Below are 27,876 nucleotides of genomic sequence, written 5' to 3'. Positions count from 1 at the left end.
GAAACAAGATCATCTTAAGGTTCGATTTAATTGCTTGTCACGGCACTTGTAAACTGGTGAAAATTGCAGTTCGTCTTACCGTGAAAGTAGGTAGAATTGATCAAAATTAACTAGAATAATTTCAGTTAACACACATTAAGAGAACGTGATGGGTTAACTCACCGTTCACAGTACTGGCCAGTGTACCCAGGCTGACAGGCAGTGCACTGGTAACCTCCATTTCCAAGGCTCTCACAGGTGGGAGAGAACCTGTGACACGAGTTACACACAGACAGGAAGATAAATTGTTGTGCATAAGGCCGACCCAAATACTTTGACTCCAGCTTCGATCATTGCCATGGTAACTGACGTCCCCCCATGTGGAGGCCTCCGACTGACGTCACCGCTCGTGTAACAAAACAAAGTTTTTGTAAGTGCTGTGTGAAATGCAAGAAAGGTAAGAGTAGCTTTAACTTAGACCTGTTGTCCTCGTTCGTGGACACTTTTGTGCCATCTAGTGGTAGTAAGAGCACAATACACTTATCCATGTAAAAACAAGATGGCGGCCATCTCTGCCAAGTCAGTCTGCAGCCGATCCCGACACAAAGGTGGACAAGGTCCAAAGCCTGACCACATTTTATGGTTGAAACTTGTTTATTTATGATTAATAATGTTTGTAGTTTGATATGGCAACAAATTTGACCAATTTCAGCAACAGCAACAACATAAGACGCTGTTAACTAGGAAGTACTTGTTTGAGGACGTTAGGACTTAATTATCGCTTACAATGTTTAGTTTTTTATACTTATCGGGTCCTGTTGATCGAGTCTCAGGAGGTTAAATTTAGTGGTAGTTTGTGATTCTGATTAGCTCTGATCTTACATCTCTCACTAGCGATCCAGTACTCGTGAAACTGTGACAGTTTGACCACACGTGACAGGCTAACAGATGCACGAGACATATGTCAAAGTCAAGCGTCTGGAATAGTTTCAAAATTTGCGAAGAAACTGGAAACTGGTCTAAGGGTTGCAGCGATATACTGGTTTCAAGGTATACTGTGATGTAAAAGCTGGCGGTTATCATGTGTTCATTTGCTTATTTAGATCATTTTTAAAAAATGCGACTCGATGTTGAATCTCTCTTATATTTTAGTTATTTTTTAAGGAGAGACTTTTTACACATACTTTGTGCTGAGACGAGTTGAATCATGCAGCTACTTGCAGTGTGCCATTGTGCAACTTTCTAAAAACTTGCCGGGTCACACCAGTGCAACTAGATGAGATGGTGTATCATCTCTACGCAACAACTCTCTGTACTTCTGTTCTGATTTGCAGCGTTTCAGGTTTATTTTGTGGCTGAATATAATTTGTAGCTTCTTAAAATATAAATGAGGATAGTGATAGTGAGATACTGGCTACAGCTGCATTTGTAGTGATGATGAAACGGTGAAAAACAGAAACAAAACCAGCATCAGATGGACTGTGTTCATAATAAATACGCCAAAATAATATAAATATCCAGTGCTAATTAATCAGTGAGTGAGAATATGTGTGTGCGGGGCATTAGCACATACAGCGAGCAGCAGCAGCGACCTACTGCCTGACACTGGCACTGGAAACAGAGGGCTCGGCAGGGATGGCTGGCTGCTGAAACAGGTGACTTGCTTTATGTTCTAAAACCAGCCACCGGCGATTTGACCAGCTGAGTTGCAGGTGACAACATCAGCCGGCTTGAGTCTAACTCAGACCGGCCAGTTCACACCGCTGCAACTTTTCTCTGCAACATTCTAAAACTGTTTCGTCTTGTCGCAAATCATTGGTCTGAACTGGTCTGAACAAATCCACAACGAGGGTGGCAAATCACCTGAAAATACTATGTAACACGATAGCCGTTTTAGTAGTACTCTGTTTTTCTGGCTATTTTGGCTAGTGTTGCTGTTGCTGTTGCGGTTTCTCATTAGCCCCCCTCCCCCGTCGAAGCTTTGATTTATTGTGGATATTTATCACTGAAGCTTTGAAGTCCAAAAACTGATATTCGGGACAGAAACAAGGTTCAGCATCAACTGAACCTAACAAGTCATTTAGTCACATTGATTTTCTGCTGTGAAGTGACTGGAAGAAAATCTCTCTCAGACAATTTAATTCAGGAATTTACAACACTAAGCTATGAATATTTTAAAGCAGGCAGAGCAAAGAAACCAACATACAACACTTGGTCAAATAAAAACAGTGAATTTGCATTGGGAGCGACGGCCTGTCTCGTTTTACTGAAAGATTTCTTCATAAGTTCTTCAACATACTGCAGCTCTTACGAGCACTGTGCAACACAATCTGATCTGTTAAAATAAAGTAACTAAGGATACAGTATCAGAGGGTTTCAGTGGGAAAGTGAACGTATAATATTTCGTGTTTGCAGGAAGCAGGTTAATAACGGTAATGAATCAAACTCCAGAATTTATAAGACGTTCGACTTTGCTGTATAAACAAGAGCAAGTGAGCCGCACACTGAGTCGTCTTGAGCTATTAATGGAGGTGGAATGTGAAGTCTTGGCGTATGTGCCAGTACTCACTGGTTGTCTGGGTCAGTGTGGGGGCAGGCGCAGGGCTGGCAGTCCTCCGGAGTGCCAACAGTGGGGTCACCGAAGAAACCAGGAGCGCACTGCTCACAGAGCTCGCCCTGAGTGTTGTGCAGGCAGCTCTGGAAGGAGAAACGTATTGCATTCAGAAATCTGTGCAACTCGTCAGGGTGCTATGATCTAACCACAACAAGACCAATATCAGCTATACTGTACACTAATCTGTTGCTTCATACCGTGCAGATGCCAGTCTCAGGGTGGCAGGAGTCAGAGTGGCCGTTGCATTCACAGAGCTCACAGTGGCCCAGGTACAAACCTCCTCCAGTGCGAGTGTACCCAGGAGCACAGTCCTTAAAGAGACATTATGTGATTTAGAGAATGATTAGCATTAGCAATTCAGGAAAAAAAATCTGTGAAATTCAAAGAGGATCAACAATTTACCTGGCAGGAGAGTCCCTGGTATCCAGGTGGGCAGCGACACTGCTCCACCTCGAGCGCCTGAGCCAAGCCGCTGTAGTTAGGCACCGAGACTTCCATGCTGATGTCAAAGATACTGGAGGACCGCATCTCAGTGGAGTAGGATGCTCGAATCAGGATGTCGTCAAGGTCAGCCAGGACCATCATCAAGTGCTCTCGGGTGGCGGGCATGCCATCAGGACGGCGCCAGTGTTCCTGGGAAACAAAATGAAGACATTTATTGTTTAACCTCTTTCAAGAACGCCAGCATCCTCCACTAACATTACTGTCTGTCAGAGGCTGTAGCGGGTTATTTTAAAGCTAGAGTGGTATCATATAAAACAGGAAGATCTAAGGAAACTACTGGTACCAACAATGTCATGCTAGCTTGTTGGAAAGGGGGTTAAATAATGCTCCAAAGATAGACTAAATTTTGGCGAGGGAGAACCCAGCATGGCCATTTTCAAAGGGGTTCCATGACCTCTTACCTCAAGGTATCCTACTGAAAATGATTTTTATGGGTGCCCGTTAGTCTCCCCTTTACAGAATAACTCACTTCTGGGCAAAAAGCACACAGTTTTTTTGCATACTGTACAAATGTGTTATTTAGTTGCCTATTTATGTATTTTGACATACTAGGGTCCCTTACAGTCTTGGAAATTGCATAAATTGGGTCTGTCTAGAAAGCTGAGACTCTTGTGGATTCAATGAGCCCAATTTTATTCATGTGTGATGATGTTAGCCTCCATAGTAACCATTTCATTTCTGCTTGATCTCACTGTATAAAATGACCTATTGTGACCTCTGGGATGATCACAGCCTCATGAAACTTTACAGCCACAAACTGTGGCACAAAAAGTGCTGTTAAGAGCCACTCACCTCTTTGAAGACAATCTCAAACTGGTTAGTCTCCCTGCTGCCCTGCTGCCTCCTCTGCCACGGCTGACGGGCTACCAGAGTGATGTCATTCCCCTGCAGGAACAACACTGACAGGTGAGTAAACGCTACAAATGCATGTGAGAGTGGGGGGAAACATTGAATCAACATGAGGGCGTACACTCACAATAATCTGGACGTCGCCATCATCGAGCAGTGTTCCTCTTGGACCGGCCACATAGGAGATGCTGTATTTAATCTTGCCGCCGTAAGAACCCACCTAAGACACGGTCAGGGAGGGAGAGGCTTTAGATCTTCTGCCAGGTCAAACAGTGCTGCAATTCCCACGATGAAACAGAAACATCAAATGTAGGAAAAATGGATGCCAGATGGCTTCTTAGAGCAACACGGAGTGAGCTGCTACATCATATCCACTGTACTAGAAGGATGTGAGGAAAGTTTGTTTAAACATCTGAGAGCTACCATGTTAACAGGATTTAGTTCACTCATGATGGGGAGTAATGCTGATGTCGTCTGTGGCTCTGGTGAAAGCTTTCTTAAATCTGAAAAAATAACGCTGATGCTGTCACAGTGATGTCATCGGGATTATCTGATCGTGAGTTGAGGATTTAAGGGGAGCACCACTTAATTTAAGAATTCCAGTTTGTTGTTATTTCCATGGCCTTAGAAGGTTTGATCAATATTTGTGAACATGAGCTCCTCTCTCTCATAGCAAGAAACCAGAGAAGTGTCTCTAACCTGTGATGTCATAGGGTATAGAGTCTGGAGCTGCTCTACAGGCTTTTGAGATTTAGGAGAGAGTTGCTCATGTTTTTGGACTGTAACTTGTATGTTTGATAATGGGTGTAGTTCCCCTTTAACACTGAACAGCTTTAATGGAAAGCCTGCACTGCAAACTGAGGGTGTGGGGCTCAAAAGAAGTGGGTATTTATAAGGCATGGAATTGAAGATTTTTTGGCACTTCACCCACTATAGAGACAAAGGGCCTTATTTAAATGATCTATAGTACATGATCTAAGGCATCGGTTCACAGCTGGTTCAGCTACAAGGTCCAGATTTCTCCTCGGTCATTAGTCCAAGGTCCACAGTTTAATATATTCAGCATCATACTTGCATTTGGCCATGTCGCCGAGCTGTCAGTTAGCACTCACTCTACAGCAGGAAACAGCACTTCAGAATAAAAGCTCTGTGCTGGAAATTGACTGTGCTTCTAAATGAAGTGTGTTTTTTCAAACTTGACATGTTTGCGAGTCACTTGCGGTCCATTCAGAATGAACCCACAACCCACTTTTGGAGCACGACCCACCAGTTGGGAACCACTGATTTTAAGTACATGGTGCAACTGCATTTAGTGTGTGTCCAACTCTACTTCTGCTGGTGAGACAGCACATATTCTGGGTGCGAAGTAAGGTGCAAGGGGCAAAAGAGTTGTATTTAGTCCCTTAATTAATCATAGGTGTGTCATTGGCATTACATATGTTTAACTAATCACAGTGTTATCTCCCTTCCCTTTAAAAGCCTGGCGTGCCTGCACCTGACACATCGCTACTGACATGGATCTGGCAAACTGGAGAAGCAGTAAGAGCAGTAATCCCACTACTGTGGGGCATTTAAGCAGCAATACTATTACTGTGGTTATAAACTTCACAGAGGAAACAGAACTAAACTTTTAGCTTCTCAAATTATCAGTGAAGTTACGCTGCTCCTTGTGTGTTAATGGGGAGTTGGACAGCAGCTCTGCTCTATGTTCACATTTTAGAGAATGTCACTAATATTTTCCTCATTAATGATGCATTATTTCACCCACCCACAACCCATCTGCATGTATCTGTGTGTAACATGCAGAACGTACACATGTTGTAAACCCACCTCTGTAGGTGCATTTTACTATCTGCATAAAGCGCCCTTTAAAAAGCAAGAAAATACTGCGCCGCTCTGATTCTATCTGTTGGTCAGTGGCACAGTTGCTTTCTGCTGCCTCAAAATACCAATCTGCCAACAACGTGCCTGATCACACCCTACACCCCCATGGGTGCACAGATGGGCATAAATATGACAGTGACAATGACAATGACAGTTGCGCTGTGCGCAACTTTGCACCAGGTGTAAGGTAGGGCCCTGAAAGTCTCAAAAGTTTTATTGCTCATTTGAGAGTTTGTAAACTTTATGGAGATGCAATACCACACCACTGGAGCGTGCCTTTAATGACACAGACGATAATTATATGACTTCTTGTATTTGTGTTTTAAAAACCTTCTTAAATTAAATGTTAAATCACAGACAACCAAGCAGGTGAAACCCTAGAGCAGTGTTTCCCAACTGGTCCACAGGGTCCAGATTTCTCCTCGGTCATTAGTTCAAGGTCCACACAGTTTAATAAACTCAGGGCCTAATTCACAAAGAATGAACTGCGGCTGCTGATAGCACCTTCAATTGCACTTCATTTGCACCCGCAGTTTGGTCCGTCTTAACGTCCTATTCACAAAGGAATACAGACTTTGTTTGGCAAAGTACTGAATACTGTATCCCCTCATGTAGTGATGTCTGCTGGTGAGTCAGTCTAACAGTGTCGGATGGGTTGAGGCTGTGGATTTGACCAAGTCTGACCACTTTATCACTATTCCCTCTCACTTGTAGCTGTTTTTTCGTTATCTTTTGAATTTAATATGAATTATGGAACCGTTTTTGTTCACGTTTGTTTCCCCCGTTTCGTAAAATAAATTACTGAAAGTTGCTTTTGAAGTGCGTGACAGAAGTGCGTTTTGAGAACACTCAGCCCTCAGTGAGATACTTGCATGTGACCATGGCGTTCAGCGAGTTTGCTGTCTCTGTCAAGTATCTGTCTGTTATTCACTCACTCTACAGCAGGAAACAGCTCTTCAAAATAAAAGCTCTGTGCTGGAAATTCACTGCACTTCTAAATAAAGTGTGTTTTTTACAAACTTGACTCGTTTGTGATCCACTTTTGGACCATGACCCACCAGTTGGGAACCACTGTATTTGCAGTTTCTGGGTCCGTGTACTTCGCGGCCATTCGTTTTTCGTTTCGAAATAACAAATTGAAACACAGAAAACCAACCATTATCCGTTTTTTGTTTTGAAATGACCAAACAAAAAAGGAAAAAACGATTCGTCTACTGTTTTTTATTTGATAGTAAAGAAAAGAAAAACGAAAAACGAATCATTACCCGTTATCTGATTTAATTTGGGAATTTAAAAAAAAAACCTGTGGGAAACTCCGTTCTCTATTTTTTGTTTGTTACTTCTCTGTGACCAGTAAGTTGCATTCATGTGGTGTTGGAATAATCGGAAAAATGACTTTCCGACTAGGAAAATACACATGAACGCCTGCTCATGTCGGAAAAACAACTCGGAGATAATTTTGGAACAGGAGTTGCCAACTTGACTGAAACTGACGTCACTATCACAGAAAACTGGCGGACAAAAAGGAACGTTTGGTCCATGGTAATAAAACTTTTTATTAATTCACGTATTGCATATCATTTTTTTGCGGCCATGTAATGTGTAATGTGGTATGCCGTTAGTTGCTGTCCATGTGGAGTGACCTAGATTAGTTAGAAAAGTTATTTATTAGCATAACATGTCAGATAAAGCAATATTCTAGTAGTTATAGGAAATGTACATGCTCTGTATGTACATTTCATAGACCACATGAATGCAACTTACTGGTCACAGAGAAGAAATGAACAAAAAATAGAGAAAGGAGTTTCCCACAGGGTTTTTTTTTTAATTCCCAAATTAAATCGGATAACTGATAGCGATTCGTTTTCCGTTTTTCTTTTCTTTATTATCAAATAAAAAATGGGAGACGGATCGTTTTATTCCTTTTTCGTTTGGTCATTTCAAAACAAAAAATGGATAATTGTTGGTTTTCCGTGTTTCAATTTGTTATTTTGAAACAAAAAACGAATGGCTGCGAAGTACACGGACCTTTCTGTCTCTAATTGTGTGTGATGGATGATGTGTGTGTTTTATTCTGTGAACAAAAAAAAAGGTGAAACTTCACATGTTAAAATGGTACATGCCAGAGGATGAATGTACACCAGGAAGTCTAGAGGACGCTTTAAGGGAGGACTGGGACAGGGAGTCAGGGAGTGTGAACATGTGAGGGAGTGGACAGAAGGGAGTGTGAGGTTGAGGGCTGAAGGGTAGTGGGAGGACTGGAGGACACTAAGGGTGCTGTAATTTCTGTGACCTGGAGGAGGTGGACCAGAGGGTCAGGAGGGGACGTCGCCCAAGAGTTCTCACAGTTACCTTATCCCCTGTGAACTGCGCTGGGAGCTGCCAGTAGAGCAGATCATCCTGGTGCAAGCTGAAACCTTTGTAGACCAGAGCGTACTGAGAGGCAGAGGAGGAAGGAGAGGCATCAGAGAAAAAGCCACAGATGGAGCGAGAGGCAGCGAGACTAAAAAATAAGCAGGCAGAGAAGCAGTGCGAGCAGGCGAGCATGAAGAAGAGTAAAGCCCGACAAAAATCTCAGGACAAATGTGCAACATAACATACAGCTAAACTCTTTTAAGAACATGTTGTTAAGTGCGAGTGCTGTTAAAGGCTCCGCTGACAGTTTGATAACAGCGTAGAAGTCGCATTGTGCTTTGCCTGACAACCAAAACAACAACTTCCACTGTCAATAATGTGAAAATGACAGCCTAACATGTGCTGCAGTGAGAGGCTGCTTTAAAGTAAACAGCAGTATAATGACAGAACACTGAAAAACCAATGTTACTCTCAAGTGGACAATTACAGTGACAGCACTGAGTGGGAGCTACATGCCTAACAATGAAAAATACCACCCAGTCGAGCAGAGGTATTGTGCAATTACCCATCCTTTGGTAACTATAAACTAAATATATTTCACTTTTCATCAGTGGATCATCTGTTAAGTGCTGTTTCTGAAGTAAACATTAACTGCCCTGGACAAACTGAGGACATCTGGTTGTTAGTTAACTTTTAAAGACCGAGCATGCACCAACAGGTGAGCCATGAGGTCAGCCAGTCAGTCATGCCACTGTCTACCTTGCTGCCGTCCCCAGAAGAACGAGCAGAAGTCTTGCTCAGTGTGTTCTTGCTCTGTTGATCCGCACCAAAGAGAAACACAAGCAGTCACCAACACGACCGAGAAACAAAAAAGGCTCGTAAACCTCTTGCGATCTCTGACAGAGTGTACCTGCAGATGGGGAGAGTGGCCTGGGGAGTAGGGTTGGGGTCTGGTTGGCCTAACTGAAGAGGAGATACCAGATGGAGGGGAAGGAGGGCTCAGGTTACGCAAAGTATATCGAGAGGAAGAGGAAGTTGGGATTCGAGAGTAATGAGAAGAAGAAGAAGAAGAAGAAGAAGAAGAGGAAGAGAAGGAGGAGGTGGATTTAGAGGAGGAAGGAAAGAATGGAGGGGAACCAGCTCGTCCATTGGAGAAGTTAGGGAAGAGCGCCCAGACCTTGTCATCCAGCTCTCTGACATCTGCCTGGGGAGCGGAAAGTGAAGTACCGGAAATAACAGAAGATGCGTAACCATGGGAACAGTCAAAATGAGGGGGACAGGGTTTAGTTTTTCCAGGATGTGCATCGTCAACATCACTGCAAGAAGGTGAACATGCTAGGCATGCTTTTAAGTCTACGATGCTTGGATGTGCTGCACAACAACGTTTGGGCTCAGGTTGTGTTGGGCTCGTTACTCTTTAAGTGTAATACATTACTCATTACTATTTTCAAAAGTAATATTATTAGTTTATAACTTATTATTCCCTGCTGACAGTAATTCGTTACACTACTCGTTATATTACTAATCTGTTACACCCCACAAAATTGGCATGAGCGCCTCTGCGTGTCGGGGTAATCATCAGTAAGTGAAGCTGAGGCGAGATAGCTTGCAGATCATTTTGTTACTCGGGGTCTTCTGTTGCCCGTGACTGGTATTTCCCTTAGGATCAGTCTAAAGTTGGGAGAGTCAGTGGTGGAGACTGGCAACATTTTATTCAAATTAAAATTAAGTTTTGTTTGTATAGCCAGCGTGGGGCTATAGCCATCCTCAACGGCCGAGGAGGGCTCACCTTTGGTGCGGTGTATTTCCTGGAGCTTCCTGTTGTGCTGTCAGATATGGTAGGTGTTTTTCACAGGGGGAAGAGTCTTAGGACCACTATTTGGAACAATGATGTTCTTGTCATCTTTCCTCCCTACAAAATCAAAGTAATGGGAACATTTCCAGCCACTTAAAGTGAGCGTTTCCATCCCCCAAACTAACTTGCTGCTTTGTGACGTTCATGTGCAGCACAACGATTACGGAAATGAATCTGCTAATGTGATTGTTGTATTTTTAAGTCAGTATTGGGGTGATAACAAAAGTAACATCGTAACGAGTTATTATTACTAAACATTTTATCAGTAACTAGCTCTTCTTCTGGAAAAAGTCATTTTAAGACAGTGATGTGTCACTGCCCAACACTGAGCTCAAGGGAACTATTCTCACTCCAAGCTAGAGGTCAACCGATTTATCAATTTGGCCGATAGGACGTTTCATAAACTATCCTTATCGGCGTTACTTGGCTACGATAGTGGCCGATGGCTGCGCAGCCTCAACCACTCATGCGGGGATGAACATCACCAACCAAAGCTGAAGAAGGGAGGGTTGTAAATGATTAGTGGGTAAAGCTCCAGAGAAAGCAGGTCCCCTCTGCCGTGTGACTGGAATGTACGGCTCATTTTAAGATGTACTGACATGCATTTTAAGCTCTAAATACAAAAAAGTCTGTGACTGAGCGAATGCCACCACTTCCTGTTTCAAAATGAAATCCCCTGAGGCGCTTTGACCTGTTCTTGTTTTGTTTTTATGTTTTATGAGAATTCTTTAAGTATTTTGAGAGTACAAAATTACTCCACTCAAAGTATCTTGTTAAACATAACATTTACATTTTTCAGCCCTGTCAAATACCAATTACAAAATACTCAAAAGTACTTAAAATACTTTACATATTTTAAACACAACTAACAGAAATACTGCCCATCTAGGATCACTGTTTTGCATGGAAGCACCATACAGAAACAAAGTTGAGGGAACGTCACTGAGTATCAGTCCCATTATTATTATTAGCTAGATTTACAGTAAGTTTGATGTTCAGTTACAGATTTATTCATTACTTCAGTGATCAAGATCTATTTCTTTGACTTAGATGTTTAGTTAAGTAGTTATTTAAACATTATCCACTTGCTTATACAGTTTCTAATACAAAGGAAGGCAGGCCAGGCACTTGAAAAACCGATCAATGACGTAGGAAATATAAAAAGCCTTTACTGTAGTGAATAAATCATTAAAAGAGCCAGCGTGATTAAACAACTGTTGGTCTTTGGGCTTTGAAAACGACGGACAGCTACAGCGGTTGAAAACCATTTGCTCTTTTAATGTTTTAGCCTCTACAATAAAGGCTTTTTATATATTTACTCCCTTGTTGATATATTTTTTAGAGTGCTGTCCTGTTGTACTTCGCTTTCCATGGGCACCAGATTACCTTTTGATCTACAGTACAGGCCAAAAGTTTGGACACACCTTCTCATTCAATGCGTTTTCTTTATTTTCATGACTATTTACATTGTAGATTCTCACTGAAGGCATCAAAACTATGAATGAACACATGTGGAGTTATGTACTTAACAAAAAAAGGTGAAATAACTGAAAACATGTTTTATATTCTAGTTTCTTCAAAATAGCCACCCTTTGCTCTGATTACTGCTTTGCACACTCTTGGCATTCTCTCCATGAGCTTCAAGAGGTAGTCACCTGAAATGGTTTTCCAACAGTCTTGAAGGAGTTCCCAGAGGTGTTTAGCACTTGTTGGCCCCTTTGCCTTCACTCTGCGGTCCAGCTCACCCCAAACCATCTGGATTGGGTTCAGGTCCGGTGACTGTGGAGGCCAGGTCATCTGCCGCAGCACTCCGTCACTCTCCTTCTTGGTCAAATAGCCCTTACACAGCCTGGAGGTGTGTTTGGGGTCATTGTCCTGTTGAAAAATAAATGATCGTCCAACTAAACACAAACCGGATGGGATGGCATGTCGCTGCAGGATGCTGTGGTAGCCATGCTGCTTCAGTGTGCCTTCAATTTTGAATAAATCCCCAACAGTGTCACCAGCAAAACACCCCCACACCATCACACCTCCTCCTCCATGCTTCACAGTGGGAACCAGGCATGTGGAATCCATCCGTTCACCTTTTCTGCGTCTCACAAAGACACGGCGGTTGGAACCAAAGATCTCAAATTTGGACTCATCAGACCAAAGCACAGATTTCCACTGGTCTAATGTCCATTCCTTGTGTTTCTTGGCCCAAACAAATCTCTTCTGCTTGTTGCCTCTCCTTAGCAGTGGTTTCCTAGCAGCTATTTGACCATGAAGGCCTGATTCACGCAGTCTCCTCTTAACAGTTGTTCTAGAGATGGGTCTGCTGCTAGAACTCTGTGTGGCATTCATCTGGTCTCTGATCTGAGCTGCTGTTAACTTGCCATTTCTGAGGCTGGTGACTCGGATGAACTTATCCTCAGAAGCAGAGGTGACTCTTGGTCTTCCTTTCCTGGGTCGGTCCTCATGTGTGCCAGTTTCGTTGTAGCGCTTGATGGTTTTTGCGACTCCACTTGGGGACACAGTTTTTGCAATTTTCCGGACTGACTGACCTACCTTCATTTCTTAAAGTAATGATGGCCACTCATTTTTCTTTAGTTAGCTGATTGGTTCTTGCCATAATATGAATTTTAACAGTTGTCCAATAGGGCTGTCGGCTGTGTATTAACCTGACTTCTGCACAACACAACTGATGGTCCCAACCCCATTGATAAAGCAAGAAATTCCACTAATTAACCCTGATAAGGCACACCTGTGAAGTGGAAACCATTTCAGGTGACTACCTCTTGAAGCTCATCGAGAGAATGCCAAGAGTGTGCAAAGCAGTAATCAGAGCAAAGGGTGGCTATTTTGAAGAAACTAGAATATAAAACATGTTTTCAGTTATTTCACCTTTTTTTGTTAAGTACATAACTCCACATGTGTTCATTCATAGTTTTGATGCCTTCAGTGAGAATCTACAATGTAAATAGTCATGAAAATAAAGAAAACGCATTGAATGAGAAGGTGTGTCCAAACTTTTGGCCTGTACTGTACGTTTGAGTTTACAGAAAACCAGTCATCTCTTTCTCCTAATTTGCCCCAAACTATCACTATTATATCACCCTGTAAAAATCCACTATCGGTCGACCTCTACTCCAAACATTTCGATCACAAGGATAACACACAAATCAACAACTTCTTGCAGTGCAGAAACTTTCCTGGGACTTTGCGTTCCAACTAAGACCTCTTTGTGTTTCACACACATGCAAATGCACACGCAGAGTCCGACACAACATGCTCCTGCTCAGTGACCTTTCATCACACCGAGGTGATTCTCCATGCTGCTACATCTATGAACCGAGGGGGAAAATACTTCCACACAAGTCCACAAACTGTCAGCGTGTTAGCTTATAATGACACAAACACTGTGCATCAGTTATTCTCATTAGACGTGTGAGTGTTGCCTTCATTACGACAATCTACAGTGCAGTTCATACCAAATACCTGTCTAGCTCGTTTGGATCTGTGGTTGTCTCTACGTTCAGAGGCCATTAGGTTCCAAATGGAAGCATCCTTCCTTTGCTGCTCCTCTGGCGAGTACGGGGCACTCTATTGGTGTGGATAAAGCAAGCTCTTTGATCACTTTCCTTATCACTGAGCTGATGGTATTTGGGAGTGTTATGGCAGTGTTATTCGAGCAAAGTTAAACGGTATGAAGTTCTTTAATGGACCATTGATGATCAATCCATTTACATGGCTCATGTGATGTGGAGCAGAAAGCAATTTCTGTGTGCAGTTTGCACTGTAATGTAAGTGGTCGAATCAAAGAGACACTTAGTGGCCATCTTCAGCTGAGAAACTGCACACACTGCTGTACAACACAATGTTTCTAATAAACAGTAAACACAAAAATCATTAAAACCACAAAACATGATGCGTGTAAATCCATCATGTACGAATGTAACAACAAGTACAATGTATGGCATTCAGTATAACCCAAAATGCCACATTAACAGTTAATTTTAAACATGCAAACAACACCGTACTTCAAACAAAAGCTACAGTCACAACATGACAACCACTGACTGACATTACTGTACCTGCTCCGCTCGTTTCGTGCGAGCAAAGAAAGAATCTTTCTATAGAGAGTGCAGGGGCAAACACAAAGAAACAGAGAGCTATGTTATGTAAGTGGAAACTGTGCACATCATTTTATCCTGTGAACACAGATTTAAGAAGATGAAATGGAGGAAAAAGTCGCACAGAAAAAGCAATCTGCTTGAAAAGAGAGACTGAAGTTTGAAGAAAGATGAAGCAGCAATAGAATAAGAATGGTCTACAAGTTTCTGATGAGCCCCTTATAAACAGCATTAAGGGTTTTGTGGTCTTGCTCGGTTTACTTCCACTGATCTAGTCGCTGCATGCGCCCTTTGATACTGACCTTGTCTCCCTGGTAAACCCCTGGAAGCTGCCAGTAATGAGGCTCCTGTCCCAGGTAGTCGAAGTTGGTGTAGGACAGCTGAGTGCCTTCAGTGGAAACCTCCACGGTGAAACCAGTGGCGATGCGGTTGGTACGTTGACGGTTCACCAGAGCGAATCCCTGGAAGTTCCCTGGAGAAAAGACTGAGGACACCTGCCGGAGGACATTTTGAAAATACAATCAGGCTCCAGTAGAAGATAGAGTGAAGAAAACATGACTTTAAGGGTGCTTTCAGACCTAGAGTCGTCTCCTTTGGTCTGAATCAGGAATCAGGGACTAATTTTGTCACAAAGTTGCATAATTGCCTAGAGTTGGTTCGTGTTCTCACGGCAGCATTTACAAGTGGACCAGATCAAATGCCTTGTGCGAGAAAGCTGCTCTTGATTGGTCAGAATTTCCATGTGGGAAAAATCCAGGAAGTAAACCAAACGTTGAAGAAGAGTACACTTGCAAGATAAATGTGACACTTTCTAATGTCACAATGGAGGGACAACTATGCAGGTTGATTTTAGCGCTGCTCATCGTGGACTATATTGCTGTCATTGTTCATTTTAGTCAAACCATACAGTTTGAAAACGAGGCGCGGCTCCAACTAGAAAACAATGTTTTGATGCATTGGATGTGCTGAATGTGCATATTAAGGCAGTACAGGAGGAGGTGCACATTAATAATCCTCCAGGACTGTAACATGCTCATGTTTAACCCAAACAATGTGTCATGTGACTGCAGCTGGTTCAGATCCAGGTCGGAACACGTTCTCACCACAAACGAACCGTACCAGAGTTCATTTGTAACCGGACTGAGACCACCTCTTCAAGAAGGTCTCCGTCCGGTTGTTTTGTTGCGCACCTGAGTGTGATTGCTGTGTTCACACCTGCTCAAACGAACCACACTGAGGGGGCAAACCAACTTGAGTTGCTAGAAAGTTGCTAGAAAAATGATCAAGGGCAAAATGTACAATTGCATTCCCTGGACTGTCTAATAATCTGTTGCTGTCCATCTCTGCAGTACATGTAAGAAAGAAAGAAAGCCTCCAAAACAATAGGCTGCTTATGCAACACTGGAGCTCGGCAAAAGAGAATTTAAAAAAGACAATACCATAGAAAGCAGGCGTGGGAGATGCTACAGTTGCCACACATTTTGGAAGCGACTACTCACTGAAAGACTGTTCTTCTTGATCTTCTACCTATCTTTTGAATGACTGTACTGGTAGGCCACTGCACTTAAGTGCCAAGCTGTCTTTTTATTTACTCGTTTGAGGCTAACTCTAATTGTTCAGTCTTTATATGACCTTACAGGCTTCATGTTTCTCATCCTTTAGCACTGGGGAAATTCTCAGAAATAACAAGATCAAATTCATCCTTGCAGTTATTCAGGGGAGAGTAGATACACAGAAATAATTGCCTGTTTGGGGAAATGATTGTCAATCTCTGGCCAAAACCACCGATGGATTTGGATCTCACTGCTTGGAACCACTTAAGGCCATACAACCTGGAGACCTCAGAAATAGGGAGGATTTTGAAACCAAAGTGGGGGGTCTGGGTGTCATACCCCTGAAACATTTGAGTTTCAGAGACTTTTCCTGTGTTCTGTTGACTTTTAAGGAATGGAAATAACAAAATAATAATTACTGCGGCATCATTTTGTGTTAAATACTTTTAGTTTGGTAAAGTTTTTGGGATAGGGTTAGGTTCTCTGCTGCTGCTGGTACTCCAGGAGCGTGCCAGGAGGAGGGAAGGAGGCCAGGTTATAGGCACCAACAGCTGGAAGTCCTTCCTGGACCACACACCCCTGAGTCTTGGATGCCTAAGCCAGGCGGTAGACAACTGGTAGACAGCTGGGTACCCCACTGTGATGGAGGAGAGCAAGCCAAGCCCCCCAAATCCCAGCGGCACCCCTCAAACCCCCAGCTAGAAAAGTCCCATTACACACTTGTATTGTGGTCAGCTGTGTACGACTCATGTGAGCCCAATGGGCACTCTTCTCCGGTCGGAGAAGGAGGGGGCAAGCGCCAAAAGGAAGGAAACAGTAGACTTTGAGAGTCATAGGGCTTATACACGCTACACAGTGCCAAAAACAGGTTGTGATAACGAAAAGGAAAAAAAAAAGGTGTGGAAATCTGTCATAAATCCGGAAAAATATGGGAGAATTGTGACCCGTGGAGGAAACCAGAAGAGGACTATGAAAAACAGGAAGTCTTGGCAAGTATGACTTAAAATTGGTGTAATGATTTAGACCACACAGATCTTACACTCCAAAATAAAAGTGTAACACACTTGCTGATGTGGTCCCTGCCAGGAAGGATTGCTTTATCCAGAGTAAATTTCATATTTGGTTTAGTTGTTCAAAGGTACGAGCCACAGAACTGTCGCTGTGCTATTGTGTCATGCCCCTATTAAAAGCCTTACCAGGTCTCTGTAGTGGGTAGAGCTGGAGCACTGCTGAGTGACGCCCATACAGAAACAGGACAGGCAGCCATCTTTGTTCTGCGGGCTGAGATGGAAGGTTCCAGCCTTGCAGCTGGAGCAAGATGGGCCTTCAACGTTCATCTGCAGCACAGTATCAAGAAAAGGAGATAGAAGACTACCAGTCAATCTCAGTCTTTCTTAGAAGTGGGAACAATGATACAAAAGATATTAACAACAGCCAGAAGGTTGGTTTGTTTGATCACCTTGCAGCGGCACACACCACCACTGCAGCCTTCACTTCCTCTCTGGTCACAGTTAAAGCAGTTACCTGTAACAGGACGGTAAGGCAGAGAGTTACAGTATGTACCAGCTCTCTATTGAAAGACATGAAGGTAATCTTTACAACTTTTTCTTAGATAAAGAACAAACCAGAAGATGGAACCACAGACATATACAGTACAGGCCAAAAGTTTGGACACACCTTCTCATTCAATGCGTTTTCTTTATTTTCATGACTATTTACATTGTAGATTCTCACTGAAGGCATCAAAACTATGAATGAACACATGTGGAGTTATGTACTTAACAAAAAAAGGTGAAATAACTGAAAACATGTTTTATATTCTAGTTTCTTCAAAATAGCCACCCTTTGCTCTGATTACTGCTTTGCACACTCTTGGCATTCTCTCCATGAGCTTCAAGAGGTAGTCACCTGAAATGGTTTCCACTTCACAGGTGTGCCTTATCAGGGTTAATTAGTGGAATTTCTTGCTTTATCAATGGGGTTGGGACCATCAGTTGTGTTGTGCAGAAGTCAGGTTAATACACAGCCGACAGCCCTATTGGACAACTGTTAAAATTCATATTATGGCAAGAACCAATCAGCTAACTAAAGAAAAAAGAGTGGCCATCATTACTTTAAGAAATGAAGGTCAGTCAGTCCAGAAAATTGCAAAAACTTTAAATGTGTCCCCAAGTGGAGTCGCAAAAACCATCAAGCGCTACAACGAAACTGGCACACATGAGGACCGACCCAGGAAAGGAAGACCAAGAGTCACCTCTGCTTCTGAGGATAAGTTCATCCGAGTCACCAGCCTCAGAAATCACAAGTTAACAGCAGCTCAGATCAGAGACCAGATGAATGCCACACAGAGTTATAGCAGCAGACCCATCTCTAGAACAACTGTTAAGAGGAGACTGCGCCAATCAGGCCTTCATGGTCAAGTAGCTGCTAGGAAACCACTGCTAAGGAGAGGCAACAAGCAGAAGAGATTTGTTTGGGCCAAGAAACACAAGGAATGGACATTAGACCAGTGGAAATCTGTGCTTTGGTCTGATGAGTCCAAATTTGAGATCTTTGGTTCCAACCGCCGTGTCTTTGTGAGACGCAGAAAAGGTGAACGGATGGATTCCACATGCCTGGTTCCCACTGTGAAGCATGGAGGAGGAGGTGTGATGGTGTGGGGGTGTTTTGCTGGTGACACTGTTGGGGATTTATTCAAAATTGAAGGCACACTGAACCAGCATGGCTACCACAGCATCCTGCAGCGACATGCCATCCCATCCGGTTTGCGTTTAGTTGGACGATCATTTATTTTTCAACAGGACAATGACCCCAAACACACCTCCAGGCTGTGTAAGGGCTATTTGACCAAGAAGGAGAGTGATGGAGTGCTGCGGCAGATGACCTGGCCTCCACAGTCACCGGACCTGAACCCAATCGAGATGGTTTGGGGTGAGCTGGACCGCAGAGTGAAGGCAAAGGGGCCAACAAGTGCTAAACACCTCTGGGAACTCCTTCAAGACTGTTGGAAAACCATTTCAGGTGACTACCTCTTGAAGCTCATGGAGAGAATGCCAAGAGTGTGCAAAGCAGTAATCAGAGCAAAGGGTGGCTATTTTGAAGAAACTAGAATATAAAACATGTTTTCAGTTATTTCACCTTTTTTTGTTAAGTACATAACTCCACATGTGTTCATTCATAGTTTTGATGCCTTCAGTGAGAATCTACAATGTAAATAGTCATGAAAATAAAGAAAACGCATTGAATGAGAAGGTGTGTCCAAACTTTTGGCCTGTACTGTATATGTAGACTGTCAATCCGTTGCAGCAATACATTAACATCGCCGGCATATTGGAGAGAGCAAGACTTAAAAAAAGCGCTATTATATCATGAGCCACTTCCACTGACTGGGGTGTTATAGAGTCTGATGGCTGTGGGGACAAAGGATCTGCTAAAGCGTTCGGTCCTGCAATGCAAGGAAATAATCTGATCACTGCGGCTGCTTCTCTGTCCTGCCGTGATTTTGAGGAGAGGGTGGCTGTAGTTCCTGAGGATGGCCCGCACCTTTCTCCATGTGCGTCTCTCCACTACAATCCCCATTGAATCCAAGCTCTTGATAAGCACTGAACCCGCCCTCTTAATTAGCTTGTCCAGCCATTTCTTGTTCTTGTCCATCATGCTACCTCTCCAGCAGACTACAGCGTACAAGACTGCACTTGCCACCACCAAGATTATCAAACAGACAATGGATTGTAGTTGCTTGTTTGACTGCCAGCGTTAAGTAGGTAGCTAGCATGCTAACGTAAGCGAACCTTCATATTCCCAGGATCGTGCCTGGGTTCAGACAGGAACCAATCTAAATGCACATTATGTTATATAAACACATCTTCTTACTGTGGCCTTTCTAAAATGAGCAGTGGGGAAAGTTACTACATTCTGTAATCATCAAGGAGTTGATAAGCAGGCAGTGTTTGCTTGCTAGCTTGCACACTAGCTGGTTGAAAAGTTGTGTACTTCCACATTATTTTATATAGAGACCTCCTCAAGTATTAACCAGGAAAAGAAAGCCAAACCCATGCATGACGAACTTGAGTTTACACAATTCCTTGTGACGATGAATTATTTTACACCACATAAGTAATTCAGTTCATCTAGCTTAATACATTCTCCTCTATAGACCCTTTTACCGTTAGCAAACTGTATGATGTTTTTTGGTGGGCTGAGCTTAGCTGGAGGCAAAACAATTCTCCGCAGACATTAGCTAACTCTAGCTAGCAAGTTCTATGGCTTGTTTTGGGCAGTGGAGGAAGATGATGCGAGTAGTGTGTTCAGAAATAATCGTTCTGAGTGCCGGAGCGCCATGACTCCGTCTATCTTGGCACTCAATAACACAACAAGAAGACATTTTAAGACTCCTATGCAGCCTTCAGCCCTGTGGTGACGAGTCGTGTTTTGCCTCCAGCTAATGAAACAACGTCATTGTGACATCGGACCTAGAAGGGTCTAGCAGTGATTATAGCCCAAAATATCAAGATTCTACATAACTGGAGACCATTTCTGTCCTACACCATCAGCGTTGCCAGGTGTACGATAATTATCGTATTTGTACGATAATTTGGCCCTCTGTACGATCAATAATCCCAAAAAAGGCCAAATGTACGATAACTTGACCATTTCATGAATGTGTGGTTGTAATCAGTATGCCCGAGTTTTTTTGTGAGCCCTGAAGGCATCTGTTCGCATGTGACATGTTTCCAGCCAATCGCACTTTGCTTAGCGTGAGATACATGTGACGTTTGTCAACAATGAGCACGATTGGCTGAATGGTCAGGTGTACCCGCCCCACGAGGCGCTAGGACCCGTCAGGAAGTCGAGCGAGAATGAGATTCAAAACAGAAGAAGAAGAAGAGGGAAAAACAGAAGCAAAGAAAATGGAAAAAAGTAAACCAAAAAAGTAAACACTAGAGTGACTATATCTGCCTATAGCGCATCAGTAGGATTGTTATTTTGGTTATGACGGATGTACGATAATTTCCCTCAAAATACGATAATTTTGAGTCTCTGGTACGATAATCCTACTTTTCCCACCTGCCAACGTTGTACACCATATAAATTATTGCAGTCGGTTCAGAAATATAAACTTTATAGTGCTTTCTATCCAGAAAAACTGCAGCTCCTCTACTTGCATTTGCATATGTTTCTGTTTCTATGGATGGGACAATATCTGTCATGTTCCTGAATCACAACACAGTACGCACCATTGAGTTCGTTGTTATTGTTGCCAACAGTACATCTCTGTCCAAGTTGTGGGTTGCCAGTGTATCCCGGGGCACATCTGAAATAAAAATAGACAATGTGATTGAGTAAATATTTCCAGTGAAGGAGGATACAAGTTTTAACCCAAAGAACAATGAGACAGGAAGCTGGGAAGTCTGCAAGAGGTGATACATTTGATGAGTCGTGTCCTTTGGGGAGTCTTCTTGACCTGAGCCAAACCTCAACCACCAACAAAGGACTGAGTCATTCAGACAAGGGACACGCAAACTATCCTGTTGTTCCATCCAGTAGGTACACATATCTGCACCAAGGACTCATCTTAAATTCACACCCAGATTTTTCCCTGAATACAAGCTGTTCTCCCAGTGAAGAAGATAATGAAATATTGCTTGGAGATGGATGAAGCACAGCTGCTGCTAAAACATTCAACATGTCTCAGATGTTGATTCCATCTCTCATATAAGGGTGGTACAGCCAAAACTGAGGAACACCTTTAGACAGGAACATTAACAGAGGAAATATCACCAGATTTCAAGGAAATGTTGTGAATAAAAGCTTCATACAGAACTGGACAGGAACTGGAACAGAGCAAAGCAGATGTAAGTAGAGAAAGTACTGATAAAGAGAGGCGTAGAAGAAGCTGCTAAAGAGGAAAGTTATTTCTAATATTGTGACACAGCAAAGCAACACGCCATCAACCCAAGCAAACAACGCCACTGCCACCAGAGCAAAGGCTTATCCAACCACAGATCTGTGCAGGGTGCCCTGAGGACGGCTGCTATCAGTCTTACCTCACCTGTCCTCTGGCAGCTCCACCGGTCAACAGCCAACAAGAGGACTTCCATGCTATGAACTTGCTTTGGGGAAACTGTATTCAAACTCCTGAGACGTACAGTAGTTTCTAAGGCGTGGTTATATCAGTCCTTCCAGTCAGTGTTGTTTTATAGATTTAAATAAAAGGGTAATTCTGATTACATTGGGAAACAGAAAATATAAGAATATAGATACGATTATGGGAAGCTGATAAAAGGCTATAAGGAATGGTCATACAGCTCATGACAAACACAACATGACAAACTGGTCTCATAACATATAGAAATGAAACTAAACAATTTCACACACTAGTTATATTTAGATATGATCTTGAAAACTGGGTCCATGCATTCCTTATATTTTTCTACATGCTGATGATTTGAAAGATTTTCAGTAATAGACCAAACCATGGTCCCGCTAGTGGGATTATTGGGTGTGAGGCATCCAATGCTTTGGTCTTGACAACTACTGAACACACTGCCATGAAACTGACTAACAATATTCACGGTCCCCAGATGATGAGTTCAGTTGCTTTCAGCAGCATCAGTCCTTTCTTCTAGTGTCACCATTGGGCAAAACTATCATCAGGTACATACGAAATATAAAAATGTAATGTACCATTTGCATTATTATTTGCATGTCATGCTCCACAGAGGATGATCCCCTTCCACTCTGGCCTCACCATGAGTTTTCTGGTCTCATAAAACTTATGTCAAATGATGTCAACATTTACATGATATATTTGACTTCTGTAGAATAACTTTTCACACAAGAATTCCAAAATAAAGGGCTGGATTTCCATGACATCAACCGCGGCAATTCTTTGTAGCCAAAAGATTAGGTCTTATTGCTTTGCTGAACTCATGACCTTTCATCTACATCAGTCCATAATGTTTATTTTTGTCATCAAGATTCTTTATAACTTCACTGGCAAAATGCCATTAAATTGGTTGTTCACGTTCATGCTCTCAAGAGATTTAATCCATCACAAAGAGTCTGCAGCCATGCGAGCAGTTCTATCTGTGATGCTATTCTTGGGCACAGCTGTGCTTTGTGCTAAATGCTAATATACTCACAATAGCAATGCTAACATGCTGATGTTTAGCAGGTAAAATTTAAGGCTAAGGCTGTAAACCAAAGTATTGGACAAAATACATTTTCACCTGCTGTTGGCCGAGTCCTGGATCAGGTCAGGTACCCACAGGTGACCCCAAAAAACAAGATGATTCACAAGTGGTATTTTGCTTGTTTTCCTTATCCACTGTGAGGGTCCAACAACAAAGGGATGTCATATGCTGTAAAGCCCTCTGAGGCAGATTGTGATTTGTGATATAGTTCTTTATAAATAAAATTGAACTGAATTGAAATTGAATTTTAATTTTATTTCTGGGTGCTAGGGATCCACCGATCCGATATCTGGATCGAATATCGGCCCCGATATCATCAAAATAGTTGGGTATCGGAAAATGCAACCTATACCTGAGGCGATCCTTTCTCTTTAAATCTATTGTGACGTGAGCTACGTCATACGTCATGGAGCGAAGGAGAGGATCTGCTGTCACACAATTATTTATTTTTGTTAAAAATAAATAGTTCATCATTGCATTAATCTGTTTCATGTTGTTTCATTTTATCTTAAGAAAGAACTGTGTAGTCATCAATGCCTGATGCCTCTAGTCTTTTCTGTTTTACATGTAAAGGTATATAGCTTTTTACATCAACCATGGTATTGGATCGGTATCGGGTATCGGCTGATCGGCTGATACTCAAAGCCACAGTATCGGGATCGGTATCGAAACTGAAAAAGCTGGATCGGTGCATCTCTACTGGGTGCGGTTCTGGGTAAAACAAAAAACATGTGGGTCGGACCACAGATGTTGGATCATAAATATAAAAAATGAAAATAATATTAATAATTTATTTAATGTTTTACCATTTTAATCCTCTAACAGCTGACTTTGCGTGTTTGCTCTGTCTTATGCACCAGCTGGAGTAAGAGAGCCATTTCAATCAGGTACATATAAACTAACAGGCATGCTAACTGTGGACATGTGCTGCTCAATAAGCAAAACAAATCCCAAAAATGTACTTCCTGAATTACCTTTATTTTAAAATACATTATGTTAGTTTCACATGTATGAAATGGCAAAAACAGATCACTGTGAAAGTGCTGGCTAACCAAATTATCTGAGCAGCGCATGGTCATTATATTTGCGGTTTAGACAGATTTGTGATTTTAGGTCAGGTTGCTGATCTCTTGTCGATTAGTGTAACTAATTGGTCATATGTGTGAATGGTGGGACAGGTGTGGTACTGCACGTTGTGGTGCCAGGGCGAGTCTTGTGTAGGACTCTGGCTGGTGTTGCTAAGTGAAAAGCAGGGGAGTCACCAAAATCATTAGAATTCATCCTCTGGGGACCATAAATATCTGTAAAAAAATGTGTGGCCTCTTTTATGGTCCAGTCGCTCATATCAATACATGAAATTATTATTGTAGCACATACGGCCACTAGCAGGATATTAGATTTTTGTTGTTGTTTGTTATGTACAGGTTCTTTATCCTTAAAATTTAACATTTTAACTAATCTTCTTACGACAACAATAAAAAAATAAAAATAAAAATGTAAAACATGTTGGGGCTCTTTGATTAAAACATTCAGTACAGAACACATACTACAAACAATTAGTCCTAAAACCACAGGGTGACATCGAGGTATTTCCTGACACCAACACATGATTGGAAAAGCCAATTAAAGCATACCTTTGTGGATACAGGATATGAGAATGATGGGCATGATGTTTTCAAAATAATCTAACAAAGGTTTGGGGTTTGATAACTTGTAAAACTCGAGGTAGTCTGGCCATTACACAATGGACAAAGGTATACACACAAGAGGTACTAATGCTAAGCTAACTCTTCATAGCAGGATTTTGTGCAATAGTTCAGATTATAATAACATATACCTTAAAAGCCAAGAATATCAAAATCATAACACCACATCAGGATGGCATTCAACATCTGGAAAGTCCCTCTAAAGTAACACAGTGTCATAAAATCTGTCCCTTCATAATGTTCCATTGACGCAGTTGCAGTAATAGACATAAATATCAGGATTAGAGTCTGGAGATATAAAAACAATGGAAACAAAATATAAAATACAGCACTTTATTCCCTAGTCATCAGGGATAATTCTGATAGGAATGGCCAGCCTTCCCAGGACAACATGAAGAGAACCGTCTTGATGCTTTTGATGCTTTGCAGACTTGTAATTTCCTTGTAAGAGCTGCAGTAGGTCCAAAACACCAGCATGTGAGTTTGTCTTCTTTCTCTTCTGCTGGGGTTTTTTAGTTACTTCTTTTGCAGTAGTAGCCTTGGTTTTAGGGGGAGCTGATTTCTTTTTCACTGTTATGCTCGACCTTTTCGCAGTCGTAGCCTTGAGTTTCGCAGGAGTCGTTCTTTTTACTACTGCGTTAGACTTCTTTGCAATAGTAACCTTTGTTTTGGCAGTAGTTGTCGTTTTTACTGTTGTCTTTGACTTCTTCTTCGCGGTAGTAGCCTTTATTTTTGCAGGAGTCATCCTTTTTACTGTTGTCTTAGACTTCTTTGCAGTGGTGGGCTTTATTCTAGCAGGAGTCGTTGTCTTTACTGTTGTGTTAGATTTCTTCTTTGCAGTAGTAGCCTTGGTAGGTTTTATGGTTGTAAGCGTGTTCTTTGACGAAGTCTTTGTACCATTAGAGACCAGCTTATAGGAGTTGTCCTTATGTGCCTTTGACAATTTCTTTGAATCGCCTTCTGAAGTCTTTTCGCCCTCCTGGACCTCCTCTGAAACTGGAGCATCAGATCTAAATGCCTTGTCATGTCCATTGTTTTTTGATGAATCCTTTTTACCAGACTGGTCAGGCTTTGGTTTGTGAGATGGTGGCTCCAGTTGAAATTTAGTAATGGCTTCTTGTTTTAGTTTTGTTTGGTTTGGCTGTGGAACACGTTTGGCTGTCACAGAGGACCTCCTACCTTCAGGCCTTTTTGTGATTGTAGATGTTGATTTTGAAGTGTTCCTAGGTTTAGTCAGGGGGGTCTTTAACTTTGCTGACCTTGTTGAGACTTGACTTCTGGATGACCTGGTGACTGTGTTTTTTACTGGTGCATCGGTGGGTGAGGGTTTGAGTTTTCTCACTCTTTGACGAACAGATGTGGACTTGTTCACGGGGAGGCCTGGGGTCGGTATGCTTTTGGGCACTGTGGCTCTACTGGTGAATGGCGCCTCTGTGGGTATAATTCTGACTGGAGGCCGAGGCGTTGAGTACAATGGGAGTTCGAGGACGGTGGTGAGTGAAGGCGGAACCCTCCTCTCTTGTGGTGAGCGGGAGACGTGTCTAGTACGTTTCATCTTGTTCATCTCCTGAGCCAGGGCGGTGAAGCCATCAATCAGGATCTCCAACCTTCCCTCTAGTCGGCTCAAACGGCTGTCCATGTCTATGTAGCTCTTCTCCAGCTCGCTAATCTTCTTGTTCTTTTCCCAAGCTGACTGCAGAGTGAGGAGCTCCTTCAGCTGGGTGCCGAGTTGACTCTGCTGGTCCCCCATACTGTGAATACTCTCCTTCATGTCAAGCGTGTTGCTCTCCAGCATGCTGAGACGCTGGTTGAAGGTATTCAGGTGAAACCGGAGTAGCTTCTGGAAGCTGGCGTGTCTGCTCTCTGGGCTGGGTGTGAAGCGTGGCGGGAGTCTGGGTGCTGATCTGTTAGGGGTGACTGAGACAATGCCCACCTCGACTGCTGGAGGGGACCGAGTCGTGCGATGGTGGGCTGCAGTAGACAGTAAAGACCTTGTAGGGATGATGGTTGTCTCCATGGTTTCACCATCATCTCCGCTGCCGTATAGCTCTATCTCTTTCTCCCAGCTGAAATTGAACACTGGTTCAGCTCCACATCCCACAGGTAGGAGGCCATCTATGTGCTTGTCCAGGAAAGGGTCCCCACAACTGTCTGCAGATGGCTTCTCTTCTCTTAATGTCAAAACAGCAGAGTCAGGTATGATGCAGGCAGAGACGTTCAGATAATAAATGATTCATAAATTGCGTCTTTCACCCAAGTCACCTCGTCATCTTTGCCCTCGGGGCGGCAAAGATTGATCAGCATGACAGGAGTCCTCATAAATGCCACGTCTACATTTATGTTGTAGAGACCCAGAAAATATATTTGGTCTGTGCACAGACAGAAATCACGTGAGCCAACACCTTAAAATTTCACTACCAGCAAAGCGCAAAGCTGAAGCAGAAAGCAACCTCTGAGAAGACTTTTAAAGGTGAAGCAAAGGACAGAGGAAAGCAAAAGTGAGCTCTACAGCCATCAAAACTAAAGGTTTCCTCAGGACATACAGCACTTTTTATTTGTCTTTCGGCAAATTTCTTTTCCACAAACAATAAAATCTGAGTGATCACACACTCAGTACCACCAAAGGCCCCTTATCCTATAACAAGGATATATTATTCTACTGCAGCAGGAGTGACCTTATATTTTGAAAATCAATAAATCCAAGAAAACAATAACCACCAGCAGATCTAGAAAAACAGCACACAGTACAAAACTTTAGAATGGGTGGCACCAATTTGCCTCTCCCATCCCTCCACTGACACCACTCAGTGACAACTGCCGGGAAAAAACAAGAGAGATGCGAACCACAGACATGCTTATATCCCTTTCCTGTGATGAAACCGCTGGGTGCGACTGCCAGCCCCTGCTAACCTTGCTGCCGGCCAGCCCAGTAACCCAAAACACTGAGCCGCCTCCAGACGACCATGAGAGGAAGAAAGAGAGGAAAAGGAAAAGCAGAAAGAGAAGGAGGGGGGCTTACCTTTCACAGCGCCTGCCAGTATATCCAGGGGGACAATTATCACATGTCGGCTGACCGTCAGACTCCAGATAACAGGTTGGGGAGAATCTGTGCCAACAGAGGGCACACCACGAGGAAGCTCTTATTGGCAGTAATCATATTATTTCATGTACACTGTGACCTTTTTTTATTACAGGACATTTGAGTTGTTTCTGCTCTCGCATTGCACTGTTTACTTTGCCTAATCCAGCATTAAACAGAATAATTAACA

The 27,876-nt window shown here is 42.7% G+C and overlaps 2 protein-coding genes across 15 annotated transcripts in view; both read right to left on the bottom strand.

The window, feature by feature from the left end:
• The window catches only part of hspg2 (heparan sulfate proteoglycan 2), a 172,562-nt gene that overhangs the window by 54,720 nt on the left and 89,966 nt on the right, over positions 1-27,876 (bottom strand). For 9 of the 14 annotated variants that reach the window (XM_033628943.2, XM_078169805.1, XM_078169803.1 and 6 more), the window contains 16 exons: positions 27,627-27,713; positions 20,943-21,019; positions 17,165-17,229; positions 16,902-17,042; positions 14,455-14,646; positions 14,114-14,152; positions 13,518-13,622; positions 9,096-9,389; positions 8,945-8,998; positions 8,183-8,266; positions 4,074-4,166; positions 3,890-3,982; positions 2,996-3,226; positions 2,791-2,904; positions 2,549-2,676; positions 163-249 (listed from right to left, as the gene is read on the bottom strand). In XM_033628943.2, the coding sequence (XP_033484834.2) occupies positions 163-249; positions 2,549-2,676; positions 2,791-2,904; positions 2,996-3,226; positions 3,890-3,982; positions 4,074-4,166; positions 8,183-8,266; positions 8,945-8,998; positions 9,096-9,389; positions 13,518-13,622; positions 14,114-14,152; positions 14,455-14,646; positions 16,902-17,042; positions 17,165-17,229; positions 20,943-21,019; positions 27,627-27,713 (1,884 nt within the window). The remainder of the gene's footprint in view (positions 1-162; positions 250-2,548; positions 2,677-2,790; positions 2,905-2,995; positions 3,227-3,889; positions 3,983-4,073; positions 4,167-8,182; positions 8,267-8,944; positions 8,999-9,095; positions 9,390-13,517; positions 13,623-14,113; positions 14,153-14,454; positions 14,647-16,901; positions 17,043-17,164; positions 17,230-20,942; positions 21,020-27,626; positions 27,714-27,876) is intronic. The other 5 variants (XM_078169812.1, XM_033628955.2, XM_078169813.1 and 2 more) reach the window with 3 other exon arrangements.
• Positions 21,026-26,831, bottom strand: LOC144464165 (uncharacterized; the record flags this gene model as incomplete). Its single annotated transcript, XM_078170234.1, has 1 exon — positions 21,026-26,831. A coding segment is annotated over one exon (1,884 nt), but the record flags the coding sequence as incomplete, so codon positions are not given.

Source organism: Epinephelus lanceolatus, chromosome 8, assembly GCF_041903045.1.
Source record: "Epinephelus lanceolatus isolate andai-2023 chromosome 8, ASM4190304v1, whole genome shotgun sequence".
NCBI lineage: Eukaryota > Metazoa > Chordata > Actinopteri > Perciformes > Serranidae > Epinephelus > Epinephelus lanceolatus.
The sequence above is the reverse complement of the archived record's forward strand: the minus strand, read 5'-3'. Positions and strand labels throughout refer to the sequence as shown.